The sequence below is a fragment of the Cetorhinus maximus genome, chromosome 25 (assembly GCF_964194155.1).
Source record: "Cetorhinus maximus chromosome 25, sCetMax3.hap1.1, whole genome shotgun sequence".
NCBI classification, from domain to species: Eukaryota; Metazoa; Chordata; class Chondrichthyes; order Lamniformes; family Cetorhinidae; genus Cetorhinus; species Cetorhinus maximus.
In genome coordinates this window covers 15120924-15145481 of record NC_135903.1, presented here as the reverse complement: position 1 = coordinate 15145481, position 24558 = coordinate 15120924, and the positions used below count along the sequence as shown (strand labels likewise).

Sequence of the window (24558 nt, the reverse complement as noted above, 5' to 3'; positions counted from 1 at the left end):
TCAGGCACTGCATTGTTGAGGGTCGGTACTTGGGAATGCTGCACTGTGGGAGGGTCAGTACTGAGATACTGCTGCACTGTCGAGGGCCAGTACTGAGGGAGTGCTGCACTGTGGGAGGGTCAGTACTGATGGCATGTTGCACTATGGGATGGTCAGTACTGAGGGAGAGCTATACTGTCAGAGATCAGTACTGAGGGAGCACTGCACTGTCATAGATGCAGTACCAAGGGAGCGCTACACTGTCAGGGGAGCTTCCTTTCAGATGAGACATTAAGCCAAGACCTCATCTGCTCTCTCAGGTGGATGTTAAATGTACCATGGCCACAGTTGGAAGAATAGCAAGGGGAGTTCACCTCTGTCTGATTGAAGTCCAACATTTGTGTCCTAGTGAAAGAAAAATGTTGTCCCACAGGAGACTCAAACCAAATTAGATAAACAGCAGGATAAACTGATTTATTTTATACATGTGTACCCTCAAGAGCCTTTAATAAGATCCAGACAGGATCAATACACTTCAGAAACAGCAGCATATCTCAAAGCCTCTCTGCCTGAGGAGAATCAAGCACAGAAGGAAAGTAGGGGATGTTGATGTAGCAGTGATCAAAGACACGAATGAAGAGAACAGTCTTGGGGAGGTTTTTGAAAGCCAGAGCCGGAAAGACAGAGAGACAGTCCTGAATGTGGAGTCATCAGCATATAGGATACAATGCCTGCCAACAGAGATTTCGCAATGAGCTGCTGCAGACAGGGAACTGGGATACGGATTTACACCACTAAATTCAATCATGATTCACGCAGGTTAACTGGAGTTTTGCTGTTCCTGGTGCGACAGTTGAACAAAATTTTTCATCCTTTGTTCCACACATTGAGCTGTCAGGCGGGCATCAGAATCTTGGTCCCAGCAATCTCTGATAGTTTCCAATACCCACTGCAAATCAAACAGAGAGCAACATCAAGGAGGGAGTTTAATTCAGGGTCTGAAACTATTCAAACACTGGGAGAACAACTAACAGACAAGACTAAACACAAAACACAGAGATAGGCAGATTGTGCTGACCACACCAGATACTCCAGGACACTGATCTACTTTGGATTCTCCAGGACACTAACCCACACTGGATATTCCAATCCCACTGACCCACACTGGATTTTCAAGGACACTGATGCACATCGGATATGCCAAGACACTGACCCACATACTGGATATTCCAGGACACTGACCCACACTGGCTACTACAGGACACTGACTACTCCAGGACACTGACCCACAAACTGGATATTCCAGGACACTGACCCACACTGGCTACTCCAGGACACTGACCCACACTGGATATTCCAGGACACTGACCCTCACTGGATATTCCAGGACACTGGCCCATACTAGATTCTCCAGGACACTGACCCATACTGGATATTCCGATCCAACTGACCAACATTGGATATTCAAGGGCACTGATCCACACTGAATATGCCATGGCACTGACCCACACTGGATAATCCAGGACACTGACCCACATTGGATATTCTGATCCTGCTGGCCCACATTGGATATTCAAGGACATTGATCCACACTGGACACTCCAGGACATTGATCCACACAGGCTACTCCAGGATACTGACCCACACTGTATGTACCAGGACACTGACCCACTCCAGATATTCCAGGACACTGATCCACACTGGATATTCCAGGACACTGATCCATACCTGATACTCCAGGACACTGAAACACACTGGATCCTCCAGGATACTGACCCACACTGGATATTCCAGGACACTGATCCATACCTGATACTCCAGGACACTGAAACACACTGGATCCTCCAGGGTACTAACCCACACTGGATATTCCAGGACACTGATCCATACCTGATACTCCAAGACATTGAAAGACACTGGATATTCCAATCTCACTGACTGACACTGAACCCTGATTCACACTGAATATTCCAGGACACTGATCCGCAGCGGATACTCCAGGGCACTGATCCACACTGAATATTACAATCCCACGGACCCACAGTGAATATTCCAGGACACTGATACATACTGACTAATATGATCTCTTGCTCTGTATATACCTAGTAACTCACATTATCCTTATCTAGACAGTGTGTATGTATTCTTGTTCTGATTTATTAGTTGTGAGTTTATTAATCTATATAATTCTCAATAAAATAAAGGCTGATAGGTTTCTATACATTTGAAACCTATCAGCCTTTATTATAAATGTATCGAATCATCCTGGTACAGGTGGAGGCCATTCAGCCTATCAATTCCATGCTGTATTTACAAACCGTGTTGCATTCCGTCCAGTTTGCTGGGAATTTAGGTCTCAGTCTCATTATTGTCACAATTGTCACCATCTGTTCAAATGTTGGATTGCTCCCAGTCTCAGCTTCAAATGCAGCCTGGAAATCAGGCATGGTCCCACCTGTAGAAAACGAAACACATTGTAGAATCAAAGAGGGATCTCAGAGTGGGAAGGACAGAGGTCAGGAGTAGGAGTGTGGGTCAATGTGGATCTACAGTGCGGCGCTCCCTCAGTGCTGATGCTCTGTCAGTGTGGCACTTCCTCAATTCTGACCTTTGAACAGTGCAGCACACGCTCAGTATAGATTCTCCGACAGTGAAGCAGTACCTCAGTACTGACCCTCCAACAGTGCAGCCCTCCCTGAATACTGATCCTCCAACAGCACAGCGCTCCCTCAGTATGACCCTCCGTCAGTGCAGCACTGTCACAGTAATGACCCTCCAACATTGCAGCATCACCTCTGTACTGATGGTACAACAGTGCAATACTCCCACAGTACAGACCTTCTGTTATAGCACAGCTGATGGTGAATGCTGAGTTGTTCAAATCCCAAAGGGAAACTTGAAACAACTGCCACAACTTGTTTTGCAGTTTGTACAAATTTCAAGATGCATACACTGAATTCATAGTAATAAGACCACCAAGTCTTATAGGTTTTTACAAAACTAGATTAAACATTTATTAATAGGAGAAATGATTTTAAATCATGCATAAATCTACAAATTACTACTATGATAACTTCTAAGTCCCCTAATCAAGCTAACTCCCAGTTACACTTTTGTTAAGGTAACAGTAAGACAGTAAAATTCTGAAGGAGATAATCTATCTCCACTTGGAGAGGCAAGGTTTGATCAGGGATAGTCAGCATGGCTTTGTCAGAGGGAGGTCATGCCTAACAAATTTGATTGAATTTTTTGAGGAGGTGACCAGGTGTGTAGATGAGGGTAATGCAGTTGATGTAGTTTATATGGATTTCAGCAAAGCTTTTGACAAGGTTCCACATGGGAGACTTATAAAGAAGGCAAATGCACATGGGATACAGGGTAATTTGATAAGGTGGATTCCAAATTGGCTTAGTTGTAGGAGACAGAGGGTGATGACAGAAGGATTCTTTAGTGACTGGAAGCCAGTGTCCAGTGGCATACCACAGAGATCTGTCCCCTATTATTCATCATTTATATAAACGACATAGATGACTATGTGGGGGGGAGGATTAGTAGCTTTGCAGATGACACAAAGATTGGCTGGGTGGTTAGCAGTGAGGTTGAGTGTCTTGGGCTACTGGTAGATATAGATGGGATGGTCAAATGGGCAGATAGTGGCAGATGGAATTTAACCCTGAAAAGTGTGAGGTGATACACATTGGAAGGACTAATTTGACAAGGAAGTATTCAATGAACGGCATGACACGAGGAAGTTCTGAGGAACAAAGGAACTTTGGCGTGTGTGTCCATCTAGAAGGACAAGGGCAGCAGATAGATGGGAACACCACCACCTGGAAGTTCCCCTCCAAGTCACTCACCATCCTGACTTGGAAATATATCGCCGTTCCTTCACTGTCGCTGGGTCAAAATCCTGGAACTCCCTCCCTAACAGCTTTGTGGGTGTACCTACACCTCATGGACTACAGCGGTTCAAGAAGGCAGCTCACCACTACCTTTTCAGGGCAACTAGGAATGGACAATAAATGCTGGCCTAGCCAGCGAAGTTCATTTCCCGTGAATGAATAATAAAAAGCCTTCAGTATCTATGCCTCAAGTTGCTGTCTTCAAAGGACTGAAGTTAAGAAAACTCATTTGGAATTCGACTTGTTTCGGGTATCATGTTTCTTTGCCTGGGTCTTTTAAAATTTACGTGTCTTCATAGAATCACACAATCACACAGTGCAGGAGAAGCCCTTTGGCCCATCGAGTCTGCACCGACACATGAGAAACACCTGACCTACCTCCATAATCTCATTTACCAGCACTTGGCCCATAGCCTTGAATGTTATGACGTGCCAAGTGCTCATCCAGGTACTTTTTAAAGGGTAACCTGTATCCACCACCCTCCCAGGCAGCACATTCCAGACCATCACCACCCTCTGGGTAAAAAAGCTTTTCCTCACATCCCCCCTAAACCTCCTGCCCCTCACTAAAGGGAACAGCTGCTCCCTATCCACCCTGTCCATGCCCCTCATAATCTTGTACACCTTGATCAGGTCACCCCTCAGTCTTCTCTGCTCCAACAAAAACAACTCAAGTCTATCCAACCTCTCTTCATAACTTAAATGTTTCATCCCAGGCAACAGCCTGGTGAATCTCCTCTGCACCCCCTCCAGTGCAATCACATCCTTCCTATAATGTGGTGACCAGAACTGCACACAGTACTCCAGCTGTGGCCTCACCAAGGTTCTATACAACTCCAACATGACCTCCCTACTTTTGTAATCCATGCCTCGATTGATAAAGGCAAGTGTCCCATATGCCTTTTTCACCACCCCACTAACATGCCCCTCCGCCTTCAGAGATCTAATCCATGCAGGACAAGCTGGCACACAACAAGAGAGAAAGTTCGCAGACCAGCGACAGAATGCCCAAAATCAAGGTCCTCGCGAACTTTGAAAACAGAGCTATCCAGCTGGCCGGCCATGATCTGGACCTGTCCTGGGCTGATGGTGAGGTCAGCAGTGCAACATCCATCAGACAACCATGCCATGAGTGATGTGTCCTCTTTCACAGGCCAATGCAATGCACTAATTATCTCTCCTTGCTTTTGCAGGCACATCTGCCAAACTGCAGACAGAGTCCATGACCCAGGGCCTCCAATCAAGCTTCGAAGAGGAATGGGGATGAATCTGGAGGAATCCTCCCTGAACTCCCATCACAGCGCTCACCTGCAACCTCCACCAGTGCAGAGGCATACACCTTGGTGGGACCTAGCTTTAGATTAGCCCCAGGATCACAATCTGGTGAGCACAGCGCACTGTCTGATCCACAGCAGGTGGCGGCAGGGACTTCCCAGGTGTCCGGCACTTGGAGAACTGCTGGAGGCCAGAACGTTGCTGAGTCCAAGTCAGATGATGAGCCTCTGTACTCAGTCATGTCACAGTTGCTGGAGCTGCAAAGGCAAGCTAGGGAACATCAGGAGGGGATGTCTACTGCACTCCTCAGATTGCAAGGCACGATGGAGGTGTCTGTCCACCTTCAGCCTGAGGTGATAGCGCCGGCATGCCAATATACTGGGTCAACACTGGTAGGGTGGCAGCCGCCATGGAGACCTTGGTCCAGCTCTTCGCTCCTGCACTGCTGTGTGGGTTCAACTCCATCACTGATGCCGTAGTTGGCCTCCAACAGTGTGCACGCGAGAGGGATGCTGGGCAGCTCGATCTCACTCCAGCTACCCCTTCCGCTCACGGAGTCAGCCAGAGGCCCTCGGGTACCCATGGGGAAGAGGATCAGCAGGTGTACAGTCCGGGCCCATCCATCCAGGTGGCTCCGAGTGTGTCCGGCCAATCCGACTCCACTCTCCCTGTGAGCTCGGCAGCTCCAGATCCACAGGCCGAGGAGGATGCCACTGCCACACAACGGAACCCCGAAAGCAGGCTGGGGCCCTCCAAGTCTCAGCCCTCTAGAGGACAGCTGCCAAAGTCATCACAGACAGGGCTTCACTGTCAGGCAGGCTGTCTCCACCTCCGCTGTGGATGTCCAGGAAGCAATAAGATGTAGCGGCAGGGTTAAGAAAGTTAAGGAGAATTAGTTGCACAGCCTGGGCACAGTTGTTAATCACTTGTACATACTCTTCACTATTGTCAATAAATTCGCAAGAATGTCTCCTTGCCTATGGCATCTGGTTTTGATGAACAGTGTTCTTGTCACTCAGATGTGAAAGCTTTCTCTAGAAGATAAAGGCAGGTGCCTCAGTCCAGGACTCTTCCCTGTGCTCTGGGCAGCCTTCAGGCCAAATTGATGATCCAGCCTCACACTCCCTGGGCACATTGCTGATGCCTGCATCTCGGCAGTGCTTGTCATTGCTGCCAGAATGTAGTGGGCAGGCGCCACAGAGTTCTCTCATTCTCTCTGTGTGCCCTTTATGGAGGGGATATCCCCTATCTCTTCAGCATCTATGACAACTGATGCTGTGCTCCAGCTCTTGAAGGGCTCAGGTGCTGAAGGCAGACAAAACATCAGAACTTCGAAAGTTTCACGGCTTTGTCTCTATGGTATGACCCTGATCATGGAGCGCAAGCGAGCTGCCCTTGGCCAGACAGGAGTCAGACATTCTCAGAGGCTAAGTAAAGATTTACGGAGTGTCCTTGCTGCATGTCATCATCATCCTCCTGCAATCGAGCGACTTTCAGGGCCTCCACTGCATCTCTATGACAAGAGCATTTTCACAGAGGGTATTCGCGCTGCCATAAGCCAGACTGGAATCAAATGTTCACAAATGCGATGTGAGGATCTATGGGGTCACCTCATTGCATGTTGCCGTCATCCTCTGCAAATCTAGCAGTTAGGAGGGCCTCCCGAGCACCTGCCTTGTCTAGCCGGTGCGAGAGCCTCATCCCTGTGACCGTCAACTCTGAGGACCTCCTCAGCCTGATCCCTGTCAGCATCCTCCTCATTGGAGGATACCTGCAGCTCTTCTATCTGCTCAGCCAGCTCCTCACCCTGTTGCAGCGCCAAGTTTTAAAGGGCGCAGCAGGTGACGACGATGCGTGACACCCTCTGTGGACTGTATTGCAGGGCTCCACCAGACCAGTCCAGGCACTGGAACCTCATCTTCAGCATCCTGATGGTCTGCTCCACCAAGTTGTGAGTTGCAGCATGAGCCTCATTATACCGTCGCTCTGCTGAATCCTGAGGTCACCACACGGGTGTCATCAGCCACGGCCTCTGCGGGTAGTCCTTGTCCCTGAGGAGCCATCTGCAGCTTCTGCAGACCCTGGAAGATTCCAGGGATCTGTGACCAACTGAGGATGTAGGCGTTGTGCACACTTCCTGAAACCATGCACATACCTGCAGGATGCGTTTCTGGTGGTCGCATACCAGCTGCACGTTCAGTGAGTGGAATCCCTTGCAGTTGATGTAGTCCACTGTGTGTAGCAATGGAGACCTGAGCACCACATAGGTGCAGTCAATCGCACCCTGCACCTGTGTGAATCCCGAGATCTGGGAGAATCCAATGGCCCTTGCATCCTGGCTGTCATGGTTTTGGGAGAAATGCACAAAGCTGTGTGCACTCGAGAAGATGGCATCCGTGACCTCATGGATGCATTTGTGGATGGTGGCTTGTGGTATCCCACAGAGCCCTGAAAGGAGCCACTGGCATAGAAATTGAGCGCTGCGGTCACTTTCACAGCCACTGGCAGTGGGCGCCCTCCATGTCCCCTTGGTGCCAAGTGCTGCAGTAAGTGGCAGATGTGAGCAGCCAGGTCCCTAGACATGCGCAGTCGTCAGTGACACTGGTTCTCAGTCTATAGGCCCTGGGCAGCATCTATACACCCTGGGTGTCGCTAGGCACTGACCAGCCACGGCTCACTGTCACTCCTGGGCAGCATATGCGGGAGCTCCAGCAGCCCCTTCTTCCTGAGGTTGCTGCTCCTGCTTTTGTGCGGTAGGAGCCTCAGTCACTCTCTCCTCCATCTTCTCTGCTCTCTGTAGGCCATCAGGCATACAGCTAGGTCACCAGGCTCCATGGTCCTGATGTTGTTCTCCTGCAGCATGAAAGAGAGAGAGATGTGGTTATCATGGGTGTACTTAGCACCTTTCCTGGACAGCAGTTGCCCCCGTTCAACTCCCCCGACAACAGTCACCTCTGTGGCAGGGCAGCACTTCACCCTGGCCCCCCGGCGGCCCTGAAGCCTGCAAGGCAACAGGCGGCCCTGGCGAGCTCTGCAGAACGATGCTGTTCACTTACATCCAGTTCCCCCAAAGTGAAGGCCGCCAAGTGCACATCACCTGCGCGCTGTTGTGAAACACGTCATGGGAAAGCATGCCGATGTGGACATGTAATAAGTATAGGAGATAGTGTGAGATGGGTTATTAAAATGAAGCCACCTTTTAGAATTATGATGGTTCATTTTTTGATAGAGAGGGGGATGTCATGAAGCTATAATGTATATTATTGGAATCTTTTTTTTAAATAGAGGGTTAGTTTGTGGTTGTGTCTTAATTGGATTAAAGCCAGCTAGTCTGGGTGCTTTGATGCATACTAGTTTTGAGATGTAAGAGAGGTAGAGTGCATTTGCATTTTGTTGAATAGAGCATTCAAGAAGGGGGGTGAAATCTGGCACCTAGCTAGCAGAGACCAAGCAATGTTTATATTACTAATAAAACTGGTGCTATGAAAGAGGTTTTACTGTTAGAAGAGGTGGAGTTCAAAGGGCCTGATGATACAGTGAGAATTTGCATTCTAGGGGGAGTGCTGGGTATAACAGATAGCAGTTTTGTGTGTGCAGGGAGAGGCATGTAAGATCAAAGCCTGTAAGCCTACCACTGTGTCTGAAAAGGAACCAAAGTGAAAGGAACCTCATTTTCAATTTTTAAGGTGAAAATGCTTTGCCTGGGGTCTGCTTAAAGTCTATGGGTTGCTGTTGCCTTAGTGGAGATTAGTTTGGGAATTTGTTAAAATTTATGATAGTAGTAATTTGTAGCCATGTGTATATATTTAAATTGTTAAATTAATAGATGTCTCATGTATTTTGATATAAAACCTCTCAAGGACTGGTGGCCTGATTCCTGAATTTAGAGCTGCATCTCAAACTTACCACTTAAAAATATAGGTTATGACAGTTGTTTAAAGTTTTTTTTTAAATTACTCAGCTTTACCAACTGCTGTGTCATAACAATTACAATAACATTATGGAAATTATTATATCTTCCTGACACCCTCTGACAGTGTGGCACTCCCTCAGCACTGATTCTCGAACAGTGAAGCAGTCCCTCAGTACTGACTGTTTAACAGTGCAGCCCTCACTCAATACTGACCCTCCAACAATGCAGCACTCTGTCAGTGCTCATTTCCAACAGTGCAGCACCCCCTCAGCTCTGACCCTCTGATAGTCTGGCACTTCCTCAGTTCAGACCCCCCGACAGTGCAGCATGCCCTAAGTCCTGACCCTCTAACAGTGTGGCACTCCCTCAGTATTGACAGCCGACAGTGATGTATTTCAATCTGTAACTAAGGTCTTGAACCTAAACAAAGGTAACTATGAAGGTATGAGGGGCAAGTTAGCATAGGCAGATTGGGGAACTACATTAGAAGGTATGACGGTAGACAGGCAATGGCTAGCATTTAAAGAATTAATACATGTTTTGTAATATATTTACATTCCAGGGAACTAGGGAGGATGAAGAATTAGAGGAAATTAGTGTTAGTAAGAAGGTTTTATTGGAGAAATTAATGGGACTGAAGGATGATAAGTCCCCAGGACCTGATATTCTATATCCCAGAGTATTGAAAAAGGTAGCTGTGGAAATAGTGGATGCATTGGTGATCATCTTCCAAAATTCTATAGATTCTGGAATGGTTCCTGCAGGTTGGATGATAGCAAGTATCACCCCACTATTTAAGAAGGGAGAGAGAAATAAAACGGATAACTACAGACCTGTTAGCCTGACATCAGTATTACAGAAAATGCTAGGATTGATTATAAAGGACGTGATAAATGGGCACTTGGATATTAATGATCTGATTCGGCATAGTGAACATGGATTTATGAATGGGAAATCATGTTTGGCGAACCTGTTGGAGGTTTTGAGGACATTATTAACAGAATTGATAAATGGGAGTTGATGGACGAGTATACTTGGATTTTCAGAAAGCTTTTGATAAAGTCCCCCGCAGGAGGTTGGTTAGCAAAATTAAAGTACATGAGATAAGAGGTAATATACTGGCATGGATCAAGAATCGGCTAACAGGCAGAAAACAAAGAGTAGGAATAAGCAGGTCATTCTCGCGTTGGCAGGCTGCGTCTAGTAGGGAGGACCACAAGGATTAGTATTTGGGCCCCAGCTGTTCACAATATATATCAATGATTTGGATGTGGGGAACAAATGTAATATTTCCAAGTTCACAGATGACACAAAGCTAGGTGGGATTGTGTGCTGAGAGGGAGATGCAAAGTGACCTCAAGAGGATTTGGACGGACTTAGTGAGTGGGCAAGAACATGGCAGATGGAATACAATGTAGAAAAGTGTGAGATTATCCACTTTGGTAGGAGGAACAGATGTGCAGCGTATTTCTTAAATAGTAAGATTAGAAAGTGTAGATGTACAAAGGGACCTGGGTGACCTCGTCAATAAGTCACTAAAAGCTAACATGCAGGTGCAGCAAGCAATTAGGAAGGCTAATGGTATATTAAGAGGATTTGAGTACAGGAGTAGCGAAGTCTTGCTTCAATTGTATAGAACCTTGGTTAGACTGCACCTGGAGTACTGTGTGCAATTTTGGTCCCCTTACCATTGAGGGAGTGCAACAAAGGTTCACCAGAGTTGTTCCAGGATGGCAGGACTGTCCTATGGAGAAAGATTGGGGAAACTGTGCCAGTATACTCTAGAGCAGGAGTGGGGAAACTTTATCTTATTACGGGCCATGCAGACATAGACAAAATCAGTCACATGCCACACACACACAAAAATCAACCTAATTTAGTTTTTTTTTTACAGAGAATACAGAAACATTCAAATAACCCACTGCTTTAATGCGATGGCTGAATTTGAATATCATATTGTTAAATATGATAGTAATTTAGCTGATGCATTTATCTAAAGTAAATTCATAACGATGATGATAAATGCTACTGCCATATATTTTTAGAAACCTTGCTGCGGGCTGGATAAAGTTGAGCAACCGGCCGGATCCGACCCATGGGCCATAGGTTCCACACCCTTGCTCTTGAGTTTCGAAGAATGAGAGGTGATCTCATTGAAACCTATAAAATACTTTAACAGGTTAGATGCAAGTAAGATTGTCCTCCTGGTTGGGAAGCCAAGAACCAGGGGACACCATTTCAAAATAAGGGGGCAGTCATTTAGATGGACCAAGATGAGGAGAATTTTTTTTACCCAGAGGCTTGAGAATCTTTGTAATTCTCTATCCCAGAGGGCTGTGGAAGCTCAGTCATTGAGTATGTTTAAAGCAGAGATTGACAGATTTCTAAATACCAATGACATAAAGGGTTATGGGGATAGTGTGGGGAAAAAGGCATTGAAGTGGATGATCAGCCATGATCGTATTGAATGGCAGAGCAGGTACGATGAGCTGAATGGCCTACTCCTGCTCCTAGGTTCCTATATTCCTACGTTCCTATGTTCCTTTAAGGTACAAAAGATCAGCAGGTCAAGTGATTCAACCATGGCTAACAAGAGAAGTTAAGCATTCTATCAATTAAAAGGAAGAGGCATGTAAAGCCGCCAAGGATTGGGAGCATTTTAACATTCAGCAAAGGTGAGCCAAGAAATTGATAAAGAAAGAGAAAATAGAATGTGAAATTAAACTAGTAAAGGTTATAAAAATAGTCTGTAAAAGCTTCTACCGGTATGTAAAAAGGAAAAGGTAGACAATCAAGAGAGACTCTAACCATCGCTCCTTGATGTTCAATGGCATTACCATCACTGAATCCCCCACCATCAACAGCCTGGGGGTTACCATTGGCTAGAAACTGAACTGGACTAGTCATATAAATACTGTGGTTACAAGAGCAGGTCAGAGGCTTGGAATCATGCGACGAGTAACTCACCTCCTGACTCCCCAAAGCCTGTCCACCATCTACAAGACACAAGTCAGGAATGTGATGGAATACTCTCCACTTGCCTGGATGAGTGCAGCTTCCACAACACTCAAGAAACTTGACACCGTCCAGGACAAAGTAGCCCGCTTGATTGGCACCACATCCATAAACATTCACTCCCTCCACCACCGACACACAATAGCAGCAGTGTGTACCATCTGCAAGATGCACTGCAGGAATTCACTAAGGCTCCTTAGATAGCACCTTCCAAACCCACGACCTCTACCATTTAGAAGGACAAGGGCAGCAGATAGATGGGAACACCACCACCTGGAAGTTCCCCTCCAAGTCACCCACCATCCTGACTTGGAAATATATCACTGTTCGTTCACGGTCGCTGGGTCAAAATTCTGGAACTCCCTCCCTAACAGCACTGTTGCCACACCTTATGGACTGCAGTGGTTCAAGTAGGTAGCTCACCACCACTTTCTCAAGGGTAAATAGGGATGGACAATAAATGCCCAGCCAGCGAAGCCCACATCCCGTGAATGAATTTAAAAAATGGGCCCATTACAGGCAGAGAACAGAGAGTTTATAATGGCTAATAAGGAAATGGCACAGAAACTAAACAAAAGCTTTGGGCAGAATTGTCCCAGATCTGCTCTAAGTGTGGTAGTGGGCAGGTAATTTTACCCGCCAGCCGCGATGGCGGGTTTCACGCCATTGCATTCCAAACCCGCTGCGTTACTAATGCATTCCCAGCTCTCATTCTCCCGCCACACCATCACCTCGCCGCTTCATCAGGCCTGGCACCATTCTTAAAGATCAGCTGCACGCACACATCTCAGTGCTTCTAGCCCTTGACTACTGCAGGGAAGATGTCCACAAAAGACAAAAAGACTGCAGACCCCAGATTTAATTATGTGTCACTGGAATGCCATTTGGATGCCAGGGAGGCCCGCCATGATGTCCTCTACCGCTGCTCTGCCCGCAAGACGGGTAGCGGCATCACCAATCCACCATGGCAGGCGGTGGCAGTGGTGGTCAGTGGCAATGCTGCACAGGAGAAGTTGGCCATCCAATGCAGATAGAGGATGAATGATCTCATCCGTGCAGCCAGGGTATGGCAACTATCTCATCACTCTAAATTCACACACTCAAGCTCATCACACTTTCACCGGCATCACATTCACTGGCAGCTCAAGGGATGTCACCACCCATTCTCACACGCATACCCTCACATGTCCATCTGGCCTCATCTCCTCTGGAGACTACCTCCTCAGACCTCACCATCTTGAGGCAACTTGCACAGATCAACACGTGCTCACCCACACACACACCCTGGGATACCCTCCTTCTCCAGTACAGCTCTCGTCCTGCAGCCTCTTCCTTTGCCTGAGGCCACTTCTCCCCTTTCCTCAAGCAAGACCTTGTTCTGCAGCCATTGAAAATCCATCTACATATAGCTGATCTTGTAGGTAGATATCTACCTGTGAGCCCCACTAAAAGTGATGTGGTGCTGCCTGTGAAGCCTGGCGTTGATGACTGTGAGTGCTGACCGAAGCAAGGTAGGCAAACAAACATATGAACATATAAATAAGGAGCAGGAGTGGACCATTCAGCCCCTCGAGACTGCTCCGCCATTTAATAAGGTCATGGCTCATCTGATAGTAACCTGAAATCTGCATCCAGCTTACCGCCAGTAGCCTATCACCCCCTTGCTTACCAAGAATCTATCCATCTCTGCCTTAAAAATATTTAAAGACTCTGCTTCAACCACCTTTTCAGGGAGAGAGTTCCAACGACTCATAACCCTATGAGTGAAAATTTTTTGCCTGTTATAGCACAGCCAATGGTAAATGCTGAGTTGTTCAAATCCCAAAGGGAAACTTGAAACAACTATGACAACTTGTTTTGCAGTTTGTATAAATTTTGAGATGTGTGCCTTGAATTCAGTTATAAAATGACCACCAAGTCTTATAGGTTTTTACAAAACTAGATCAAACATTTATTAATAAGAGAAATGATCTTAAACACATACATAGATCTACAAATTACTACTATGATAATTTCTAAATCCCCTGCTTAATCTGACCCCCAGTTACACTTTCATTAAGACAACAGTAAGACACATAGATTTTAAAAGGCCCAGGAAAGGTGACACACAATACCCTGAACCAGTCAAATTCAAAGTGAGTTTTCTTAACTTCAGTTCTTTGAAAACAGCAGCTTGAGGCATAGATGCTGAAAGCTTTGCACACTTGTTAGATCTTAAAAATGCCTACCCTTACACACAGCCGTCATTCCTTTATGCATATTTTCCCCTTTAATTGCAAATTCACATTGTTTCACTATGTCTTTGGACTTTATCTTTCTGATGATAAAAATCTCTCATAGCACTAAGTGTTACCAGTAATTGTCGGGAAAAATAAACACACTGTTTCTAGGCTTCGCCTGGTTAGGTGACATATTTCACCCCCCCTTTGAAAACAATCTAGTCTGGTTTATTTAAAAATGCAAATGTCCTTTTGCACCATACATTCTAACTTCCCCCATGTTTAACATGTTTACATCAAAGTCTTCAGACCAGCTGCCTTTAATCCAATTAACACACACACACCACTATTTCACAATAAATTCCAAAAACATTATGAGAATGATTATATCTCCCTGACATGCCTCATCTCTGTTTTAAATGGGCGACCCCTTATTTTTAAACAGTGACCCCTAGTTCTAGATTCTCCCACAAGAGGAAATATCCTCTCCACATCCACCCTGAAAAGACCCCTCAGGATATTATATGTTTCAGTCAAGTCACCTCTTACTTTTCTAAACTCCAATGGAAACAAGCCTAGTCTGTCCAACCTTTCCTCATAAGACCATCCACCCATTCCAGGTATCAGTGTGGTAAACCTTCTCTGAACTGCTTCCAATGCATTTACATCCTTCCTTAAATAAGGTGACCAATACTGTACACGGTACTCCAAATGTGGAGTAATTAATGCCCTGCACAACTGAAGCATTACCTCCCTTCTTTTGTATTCAATTTCCCTCGCAATAAATGATAACATTCTATTAGTTTTCCTAATTACTTGCTGTGCTTGCATACTAGCCTTTTGTGATTCATGCACTAGGACGCCCAGATCCCTCTGCACTTCAGAGCGCTGCAATCTCTCACCATTTAGATATTCTCCTTTTATTCTTCCTGCCAAAATGGACAATCTCATATTTTCCCACATTATATTCCAATTGCCAGATCTTTGCCCACTCACTTAATCTATCTATGTCATTTTGTAGCCTCCTTATGTACTCTTCACAATTTACTTTCCTACCTATCTTTGTGTCATCAGCAAATTTGGCAGCCATCCATTCAATCCCTTCATCCAAGTCATTTATATAAACAATTGAGGTTCCAGCACTGATCCCTGTGGCACGCTATTCGTTACATCTTGCTAACCTGAAAAGACCCATATATGCCTGCTCTGTGCTTCCTGTTAGCCAGCCAATTTTCTATCCATGCCAATGTGTGAGCTTTTATTTTCCACAATAACCTTTGATGTGGCACTTTATCAAATGCCTTCTGGAAATCTAAGCACAGTACATCCACCAGTTCCCCTTTATCCACAGCACATGTTACTTCCTCAAAGAACTCCAATAAGTTGGTTAAACATGATTTCCCTTTCATAAAAATCATGTTGACTCTGCCTGATGACCTCAAACTTATCCAAGTGCCCTGCTATAACTTCTTTAATAATAGCTTCTGACATTTTCCCTACATCAGATGTTAAGCTAACTGACCTGTAGTTTCCCGCTTTCTGTCTCCTTTCCATTTTGAATAATGGAGTTACATTTGCTATTTTTCAATCTCATGGGATCTTCCCCAAATCTAGGGAGTTTTGGAAAATTAAAACCAATGCATCAACTAACTCACTAGACACTTCTTTTAAGACCTGAGGATGAAGTCGATCAGGACCCAGGCTCTTGTCAGCCCGCGGCTTCAACAATTTACTCAGTACCACTTCTCTGGTGACAGTAATTTTCCTGAGTTCCTTCCCCATTTCCATTTCCTGGTTTATAGCTGCTTCTGGGATGTTACTTGTATCCTCTACAGTGAAAACTGATGTAAAATATCTGTTCAATTCATCTGCCATCTCCTTGTTTTCTCCAGACTCACTTTTTATAAGACCAACATTCACTTTAACTCTTTTCCTTTTGAAATATTTATAAAAACTCTTACTATCTGTTTTTATGGGCAGGATTTTCCCGTTGGCATGCGGGGGAGGGCCCTGCACGCCGACGTGTAAAATGACGCGTGGTGACATCAGGCGTGCTTCCTGACGTCACCGTGCCCCATTGCGATATTTGGGAAGGCAGGCGCACTATAAGTTCAGATGCGCGCTCGCCATCAATTAAGGCCCTTGAGGCAGCAATTGAATTTGATTTTTCGCAGCTCATGCGATCTTCAGGACGTCACACGGGTGCAACGGGCAGGCAGGTAGGAGATATTTGTATAAACCTCATCCATGGGCGGGATAAGAGGGGTGAGTGGGGTCGCAAATGTGATATTTCAAGTATTTAAGTTTGAAAGTTACTTATACTTGCCTGTGTGAGCTGGAATACTTCAAAACTCATACCAGCTGTTGGACAGGAGTAAACACCTTGGTCAGGACTCTGCAGTAAAGATCATTTTTGGAGCCTGCAGCCTTCAGGAAGCATTCCCTTAGCCTGGGAATGGGAGTTGTGCTCTCCACTGGAAGCACCTCCTCTGAGGAGGAAGGGAGGGCCAGAAGGGGGAGGAGGCCAGGAGTCCACATTCAGCCTCCAGGGGAGTCACCTTTGGGAGGAGAGGCGCAGGCACAAGGGGCGCAGGGCCAACAGGAAGTGAAAGGTGGAAGGGCCGCAGAAGACACTAATATCCTGCTGCCAGGGTATATAGGAGGCGAAGCAGCTACCTCAATATGTCTGGGGTCCAGTGCCGAAGGAGTCTCCGTCTCTCAAGGGAGACAGTCACCTCCATCTGTCAGACGGTAGACCCCGGGATCTCTGCAAACTGTGTGGGTGGGCACCCCATGCCAGTGGCTCTAAAGGTCACAGCTGCCCTCAACTCCTATGCCTCCGGCTCTTTCCAGGGGTCAGTGGGTGGTCTCTGCGGACTCTCCCAATCAGCTGTCCACACTTGTGCCAAGCAGGTGACAGACACTCTGTTCAGACATGCATTGACTTTTATCCACTACTATTGGGACGAGGCCAGCTAGACAGAGCGAGCCAGAGGCTTCACAGCGATTGCTGGCTTCCCCCACATCCAGGATTCAATCGACTGCATGCATGTGGCCATCAAGGTGCCAGCAGGTGAGCCTTTGTCAACAGGAAGGGCTTCCACTCCTTGAAAGTGCAGATATTCTGTGATCACAGGATGCTGATTCTGTAAGTCTATGCAAGGTACCCAGGCAGCTCCCACGACGCTTACATACTCAGACACTCCCGGATGCCGAGGCTCTTCAGTGCTCCAGCCCAGCTGGATGGATGGCTGCTGGGTGACAAGGGCTATCCCCTCAAAAGATGGCTCCTGACACCTCTCCGCCATCCAAGAACAGAGATTGAGCAACGGTACAATAGGAGCCATGCCTACACAAGGTATGCGGTGGAGAGAACCATCGGTCTTCTCAAGATGCGCTTCTGATGCCTGGACCGCGCACTCAAATACCCCCCCAGATCGTGGTGTCGCTGATAGTGGTTGCATGCTGCGCTCTCCACAATCAAGCGCTGGAAAGGGACGACGCAGTGGACGAGAAAGGCGTAGACGCAGTTGCTCCGGATGTACACAATGAGTCCAGCAATGAGTCCCGAGGATAAGCACCCACATGAGAACGCTGAGGGGATAGACGCTGACCCGGGCATACTCCAGGGAGGTAAGGACACCCGGGAGGCTTTAATCCAAAGAACCTTCAGCTAGCCCACCACAGATGGACCTTCAACACACGCCAGGGCTCCCGGCTCCATACTCGATATCTGAGTGCTAAATGAGCCTGGATAATAATATTAACTAAGGCCCTTGTCAATAAAGCTCAATGTTAAACAACTTACTCATAACATCATGGCTTCCTGTCCACTTGCAGAAGTAAGGAATCACCCTGAAGCATGGCAACATGTCAAAATTTATTGAGTGAACAATTATAACTTCATAAAGCAAAAAAAAACGGTGTTGGACATCACACCAAGTCTTCCAGAAAGAACTATGGACCAACATAAAAGCACCAGTGAGAAACACGTGGTGTGCCTAAGGTGCCTTAAATTTACGCTTACGCGTGTTACGTCTAAGTGCTGTCCGCTCGCTGGCACTGGCATCTGAGACAGCCTGCTCACTGTGCTGTCCTGTTGGCCTCAATGACCTTGGCAGACGTCCTCTGGCCCATGGAGGCCGCAGCCTCATGGGATGCAACGGTTATTGGGAGAGGGGTGGAGGAGCTGCTGCCCTCATCCAGAGCGCCCTGAGAGGAGCCCACAAAGACGACAGGCAGCTGCTGCACCGACGTGAGGTCACTTTGGACCTCCCTGCTCACCGTAAATGAATGGGCACTGAGCTGGGATACTTGGTGCCCAAACCATCTCCCAAACTGGCAATGATCAGCTGAGGCCAATGCCACTGTGAGGGCTTGCAGGTCTGAGCGCAACCCCAGGAGGCCCTGATTGGTCTTCTGGAGGAGCCTCTCCATGAGAGTCACCACTCTCTCCATGGGGAAGCATGGCACTCAGCCATGAAGCTCATTGCATCGGTGATGCGCCGCGTGGACTCCTCAAGCACAGCCTCATGTATCTCTGCCAGATCATCCCGCATACCCTGCTGCACTTTCAGCGTTTGCTGCCTCACGGATGACTCCAGAAGCACATCATCAGTCACCAACCCTGCATGTACCTAGTACCCAGCAGTTTTCCGACTGGCGGCGCCCTGGGCACTCTCTGTCTCTGACCGCACCTCAAGCAAGAGTGAAGAGCCCTCACCGCTGTGCCCCGGGACACTAGCCGAATATCTAATTCCCACCGGGGTGCTATTATCTGCACTGGTGCCTGCCTGGCTGAGATGGTGTGATGCTGGTGAGTGGATTTGCTCTGGGGCTTCAGGGGTAAGAGATAGGCCCTCTGCCTCCTCCTCCCAGCCCTGCTCCGGTGATGCTGAAAGAAAGAGAAAAGACATTTGATTAGTTACAGTGCAGACAATGTCAACTTGCATGCCACTCCCCCAGATCACTATGCACTCATCCTTCCATAATCAATGGTAAACCCATGTTGCTAACTCCAATCACTGAGCATTCAGTAGTGCCATGGCTTCTGGGAGACACATGGTGACCTGAGTGCTCCCCAAACATAGCTCCCCGTGGCACCCCAGCCTCACTGCCACCAGTGGACCTGGGCGCATGGTGCCTCTCCAGATCCATGGTCCGCTGCTTGTAAGCCATTAGGATGGCGAACTAAGCCTGGCCTCCGCCAGTCCGCATTCGTTCAGAGGCATTATGCACAGTCTTCTCCTGAAAAGGAGAGAAGAGCATTGATTAGTCCAGCCTGCACCTGAATTCCCATCACATCCCTGCCAACCCAGCCTGAGTGGGACATTGCAGGACTCCAGTTCTTTGTCACCCCGCAGCTGCCGCACACTCACCCAAACAAGCCAGGGCTGGCCCCCCCCAATCATTGCCCAAATGCTGCCTCCTTCACATGTGGCACCACAAGGTGTCACTTTGCTAAGCAAGGAGGTACAAGCACATGGAGCGCAAAGACCAGCAGATGGACTGGTGCCCCGCCAACTGGAAGCTCCCCTCCCAGCGTGTTAGCACCCAGATTTTGACATGCTTCACAGTTCCAGCACTCTGCCTAGGTGCAGACCCTTGACTTTCAACCCCATTCTATATTCTGGGTGTCAGTGTCACACATGCTGCGGAGGCAGAACACATCCTAGCTCAACCCTTTCAGGGTGAACTGGGCATGGGCAATATCTGCTGGCACACCCAGCAAGGTATACATGCCGTGAAGGATTCAATGCTGTTACAGTACTCAGAGTTGCCTTGGGGGGCGGTGTTGGGGGGTAAAGGGTGACGGCTGCATTAAGTGACTTGAGGCAACATGGTACTCACCCTTCCCAAGCGCAGGAGATCATTGACTCTTTTGCAGCACTGGACCCATGCGCGCCGCACCACATCATGGAAGCTAACACTCTCGGCCACTTCCTCCCACACACGTTTGGTCAGGTGGGGAGGCCTCTGCCTCCTGTCCCTCGGAAGAAGGACCTCCCACCGCGCTGCCACCTCCTCCAGGAAAATGAGGGGCACACTGCCCCGCTGGCTTACCCTCTGGCCTGGCCTGCCCCACTGGCCTACCCTCCAGCCTGGCCTGCTCCGATGGCCTACTCTCCAGAGTTGCGTCAGGCACATTGCCTCTCTGATATGCTCTTCTCCCAGCCATTGTGAGCAGCCTTGCAAAGGCTGCCAGGCCTTCATTTAAATTTAATTGGCCCGCCCGCGTAAAATGGTGGCGTGGACTCGATCGCGGGCAGTGATCAAGTCTGCGCCCGCCTGTGCCCACTCCCGCACGACCCGCCTGATAGGGGGAAAATTCTCCCCGATATTTCTGGCTAGCTTTGTCTCACACTCTAATTTTTTCCTCCTTATTAGTCTTTTAGTCATTCTTTGCTGTTCCTTATATTCTGTCCAATCTTCTGGCCTTCCACCTATCTTTGCACAAATATATGCTTTTTCTTTACATTTGATACTATCTTTAAACTTTCTAGATAACCATGGATGGTGTGTCCGTTCCTTGGACTTTTTCTTACTCGTTGGAACGTATCTATTCTGTGCATTCTGAAATATCCCCTTAAACATTAGCCACTGCATTTCTTTTGACCTATCCCTTAACCTAATTTGCCAATTCACTTTAGCCAGCTCAGCTTTCATGCCCTCATGATTGCCCTTATTTAAGTTTAAAATCCTAGTCTCAGACCCACTTCTTTCTCCCTCAAACTGAATGTAAAATTCAATTATATTATGGTTGCTGCTAACTAGGGGTGCCTTCACGATGAAGTCATTAATTACTACCATCTCATTGCACAATACCAGGTCTAGTATAGCCTGCTCTCTGGTTGGCTCCAGAACATGCTGTTCTAAGAAACTATCCCGAAAACATTCAATGTACTCCTCATCTAGACTACCTTTGCCCAACTGACTTTTCCAGTCTATATGTAAATTAAAACCTCCCATTATCGCCATGTCTTTCTGACAAGTTCCAATTATTTCTTCCTTTATGCTCAACCCTACCATGTGGTTACTGTTAGGGGGCCTGTGCACAACTGCCACAAGTGACTTCTTGCCTTTACCATTTCTCATCTCTGCCCAAACCGATGCCACATCCTGGTTTCCTGAACTTAGGTCATCCCTCTCTATTGTGCCAATACCATCATTAACTAACAGAGCCACCCCTCCACCTTTTCCTCGCTTCCTGTCCCTCCTAAGTATCCTTTACCCTTCAATATCCAGGCCCTAATCCATGTCCGCCTGCAGCCATGATTCCACAATGGCTATGAAATCATAATGATTTATTTCTATGTGCGCTGTCAGTTCATCTGTTTTGTTTCGAATGCTATGTGCATTCAGATACAGAGCTTTTAGTTTTAACCTTTTATTCTTCTTATAACCTCTAGTTTGATCTGTTGGTTTACTGTTAGGTTTATACTTTCTATCCCTTCCTGTCACGGTCTGTTTTTCATTTCCCATAATAACACCTTTTTCTTTTGTCTTGTCTCTACTCTTTGATTTACCACGTCTTCCCAAATTTGATCTCTCGTCCCCACTATTTAGTTTAAAATCCTCTCTACTTCCCTATTTATGCAGCTTGCAAGAACACCAATCCCAGCACGGTTCAGGTGTAGACCATCCCAACGGTACAGATCCCACTTTCCCCTGTACTGGTGCCAGTGCCCCTCAAACCGGAACCCACTTCTCCCACACCAGTCTTTCAGCCACACACTCATCTCCCCAATCTGATTTGTGCTATGTCAATTTGCATGTGGCTCAGGTAATAATCCAGAGATTATGACCCTTGAGGTTTTGCTTCTTAATTTGGTACCTAGGTTCTCATACTGACTATGCAGAACCTCCTTTTTTGTCCTGCCTATGTTGTTGGTCCCGAGAGAAGTGCAGCCCACCAGGTGCATGTCACTTATGTGCTGTTGTGAAACATGTCGGCATGTTTTCCCGATGTGGGCAGACGATCCAGCAAGGGGGGATGAGTCCAGCGGGCTGGCCTAATAATGATATGCTGATGTATTACAATGAGGTTCCCGACGTCCAACGGCAGGAAATGCGGCCTGCCATCGGCGAGCTGAGCAGACGATTGCAAACTGGTTTCACGCCGTCGTGAAACCGATCGCACTATATTGTCTGCTCACGCCACTGAACACGCCCGACACCGTCGGGCACAGAAAATCCAGGCCTTTCACGGAGGAAGATACAAAGAAACCTTCTGAAATATTGGGGAGCCAAGGGATTAGTGAGATTGAGGACCTGAAAGAAATTAGTATTAGTAAAAAAGTAGCACTGGAGAAATTAATGCAACTGAAAGTTGATAAATCCCCCGGGCCCGATGATCTACATCCTAGGGTGTTGAAAGAGGTGGCTGTAAAGATAGCGGATGCATTGGGGATCATCTGTCAAAATTCTATAGGTTCTGGAATAGTGCCTGCAGGTTGGAAGGTAGCAAATGTAATACCACTATTTAAGAAAAAAGGGTGAGAGAAAACAGGGAACTACAGACCTGTTAGTCTGACATCAGTGGTGGGGAAAATGCTAGAATCTATTCTAAAGGATGTGATAACTGGGCACTTAGAAAATAATGGTGAGATTGGGCAGAGTCAACATGGATTTATGAAAGGGAAATTGTGTTTGACAAACTTATTGGAGTTTTTTGAGGATGTTACTAGCAGGATAGATAAGGGCAAACCAGTGGGTGTGGTGTATTTGTATTTTCAGAAGGCTTTTGATAAGATCCCACACAGGAGGTTGGTAAGCAAAATTAGAGGTTGGGGGAAAGATACCTGCATGGATTGGGGATTGGTTAATGAACAGAAAACAGAGTTGGAATAAATAGATCATTATCAGGTTGGCAGGCTATGATTAGTGGGATACCATTGGGCCCAGCGGTTCACAATCTATATCAATGATTTGGATGTGGGGACCAAATGTAAAATTTCTAAGTTTGCTGATGACACAAAACTAGGTGGGAATGTGAGTTGTGAGGAGGATGCAAAAAGGATTCAAGGAGAGTTAGACAGACTAAGTGAGTGGGCAAGAACATGGTAGATGGAATATGATATAGAAAAATGGGAAGTTATCCACTTTGGTCGGAAAAACAGAAATGCAGAGTATTTCCTAAATGGGGAGGAATTGGTATCCAGTAAGTCACTGAAAGCTAACATGCAGGAGCAGCAAGCAATTAGGAAGGCAAATGGTATGTTAGCCTTTATTGCAAGAGGATTTGAGTACAAGAGTAAGGAAGTCTTGTTGCAGTTGTATAGAGCCTTGGTGAGATCACACCTGGAGTATTGGCCAGAATTTTACAGCCCTGTCATGGTGTGGGTGGGGCTGTAAATTGCAGCGAGCCATTCAAAAATCCATTAGCTTCAGCGGGACTGTAAAATCCCACTGGTGTAAAATTCCGCCCATTATGTGTAGTTTTGGTCCCCTTACCTAAAAAAGGATATACTGGGCATAGAGGGAGTGCAACAAATGTTTTCCAGACTAATCCCTGGGATAGCAGGATTGTCCTATAAGGAAAGACTGAGGAGACTGGGTCTGTATTCTCTAGAGTTTGGAAGAACGAGAGGTGATCTCATTGAAGTGTTCAAAATTCTTGCAGGGCTCAACAGGATAGATGCAGGGGGATGTTTCCCCTGGCTGCAGGGGGAGTCCACAAACAGAGGGCACAGTCTCAGAATAAGAAGTAAGCCATTAAGGAAAGAGGTGAGGAGGAATTTCTTCATTCAGAGGGTGGTGAATCTTTGGAATTCTATACCCCAAAAGGCTGTGGAGGCTCAGAGTATGTTCAAAGTAGAGGTCGATAGATTTCTAGATACCAATGACATCAAGGGATACGGGGATAGGGTGGAAAGATAGCATTCAGGTAGAAGATCAACCAGGGTCTAGTTAAATGGTGGAGCAGGCTCGAAGGGCCAAATGGCCTACTCTTACTCCTATATTCCTATCTTCTTCTGTTCCAATGTTCACTCCCTCAGTATTGCCCCTCAGACAGTGCAGCACTCCTTTAGTACTGACCTTTGAACAGCGCAGCATTCCTTCAGGTCTGACCCTCTGACAGTGCAGCACTCCCTCAGTACTGATTCTCCAACAGTCCAGCAGGCCCGACGTACTGACACTCCAATAGTACAGTACTGTCTCAGTACTGACCCTCCAACATTGCAGAACTCCCTCTGTACTGACCCTCTGACAGTGCAGCGATCCCTCAGTACTGACCCTCTGACAGCACAACGCT

General features: G+C 47.0%; 1 protein-coding gene across 1 annotated transcript in view; it reads right to left on the bottom strand.

Annotated features, from left to right (window-relative positions):
- Positions 1 to 429: 429 nt before the first annotated feature.
- The window catches only part of LOC144667692 (bone morphogenetic protein receptor type-2-like), a 41810-nt gene continuing 17681 nt past the window's right edge, over positions 430 to 24558 (bottom strand). The window contains exons 8-9 of the mRNA XM_078529145.1: positions 2298 to 2434; positions 430 to 928 (exon numbers count right to left, since the gene is read on the bottom strand). Of these exons, the coding sequence (XP_078385271.1) occupies positions 800 to 928; positions 2298 to 2434 (266 nt within the window). The 3' untranslated portion in view covers positions 430 to 799. The remainder of the gene's footprint in view (positions 929 to 2297; positions 2435 to 24558) is intronic.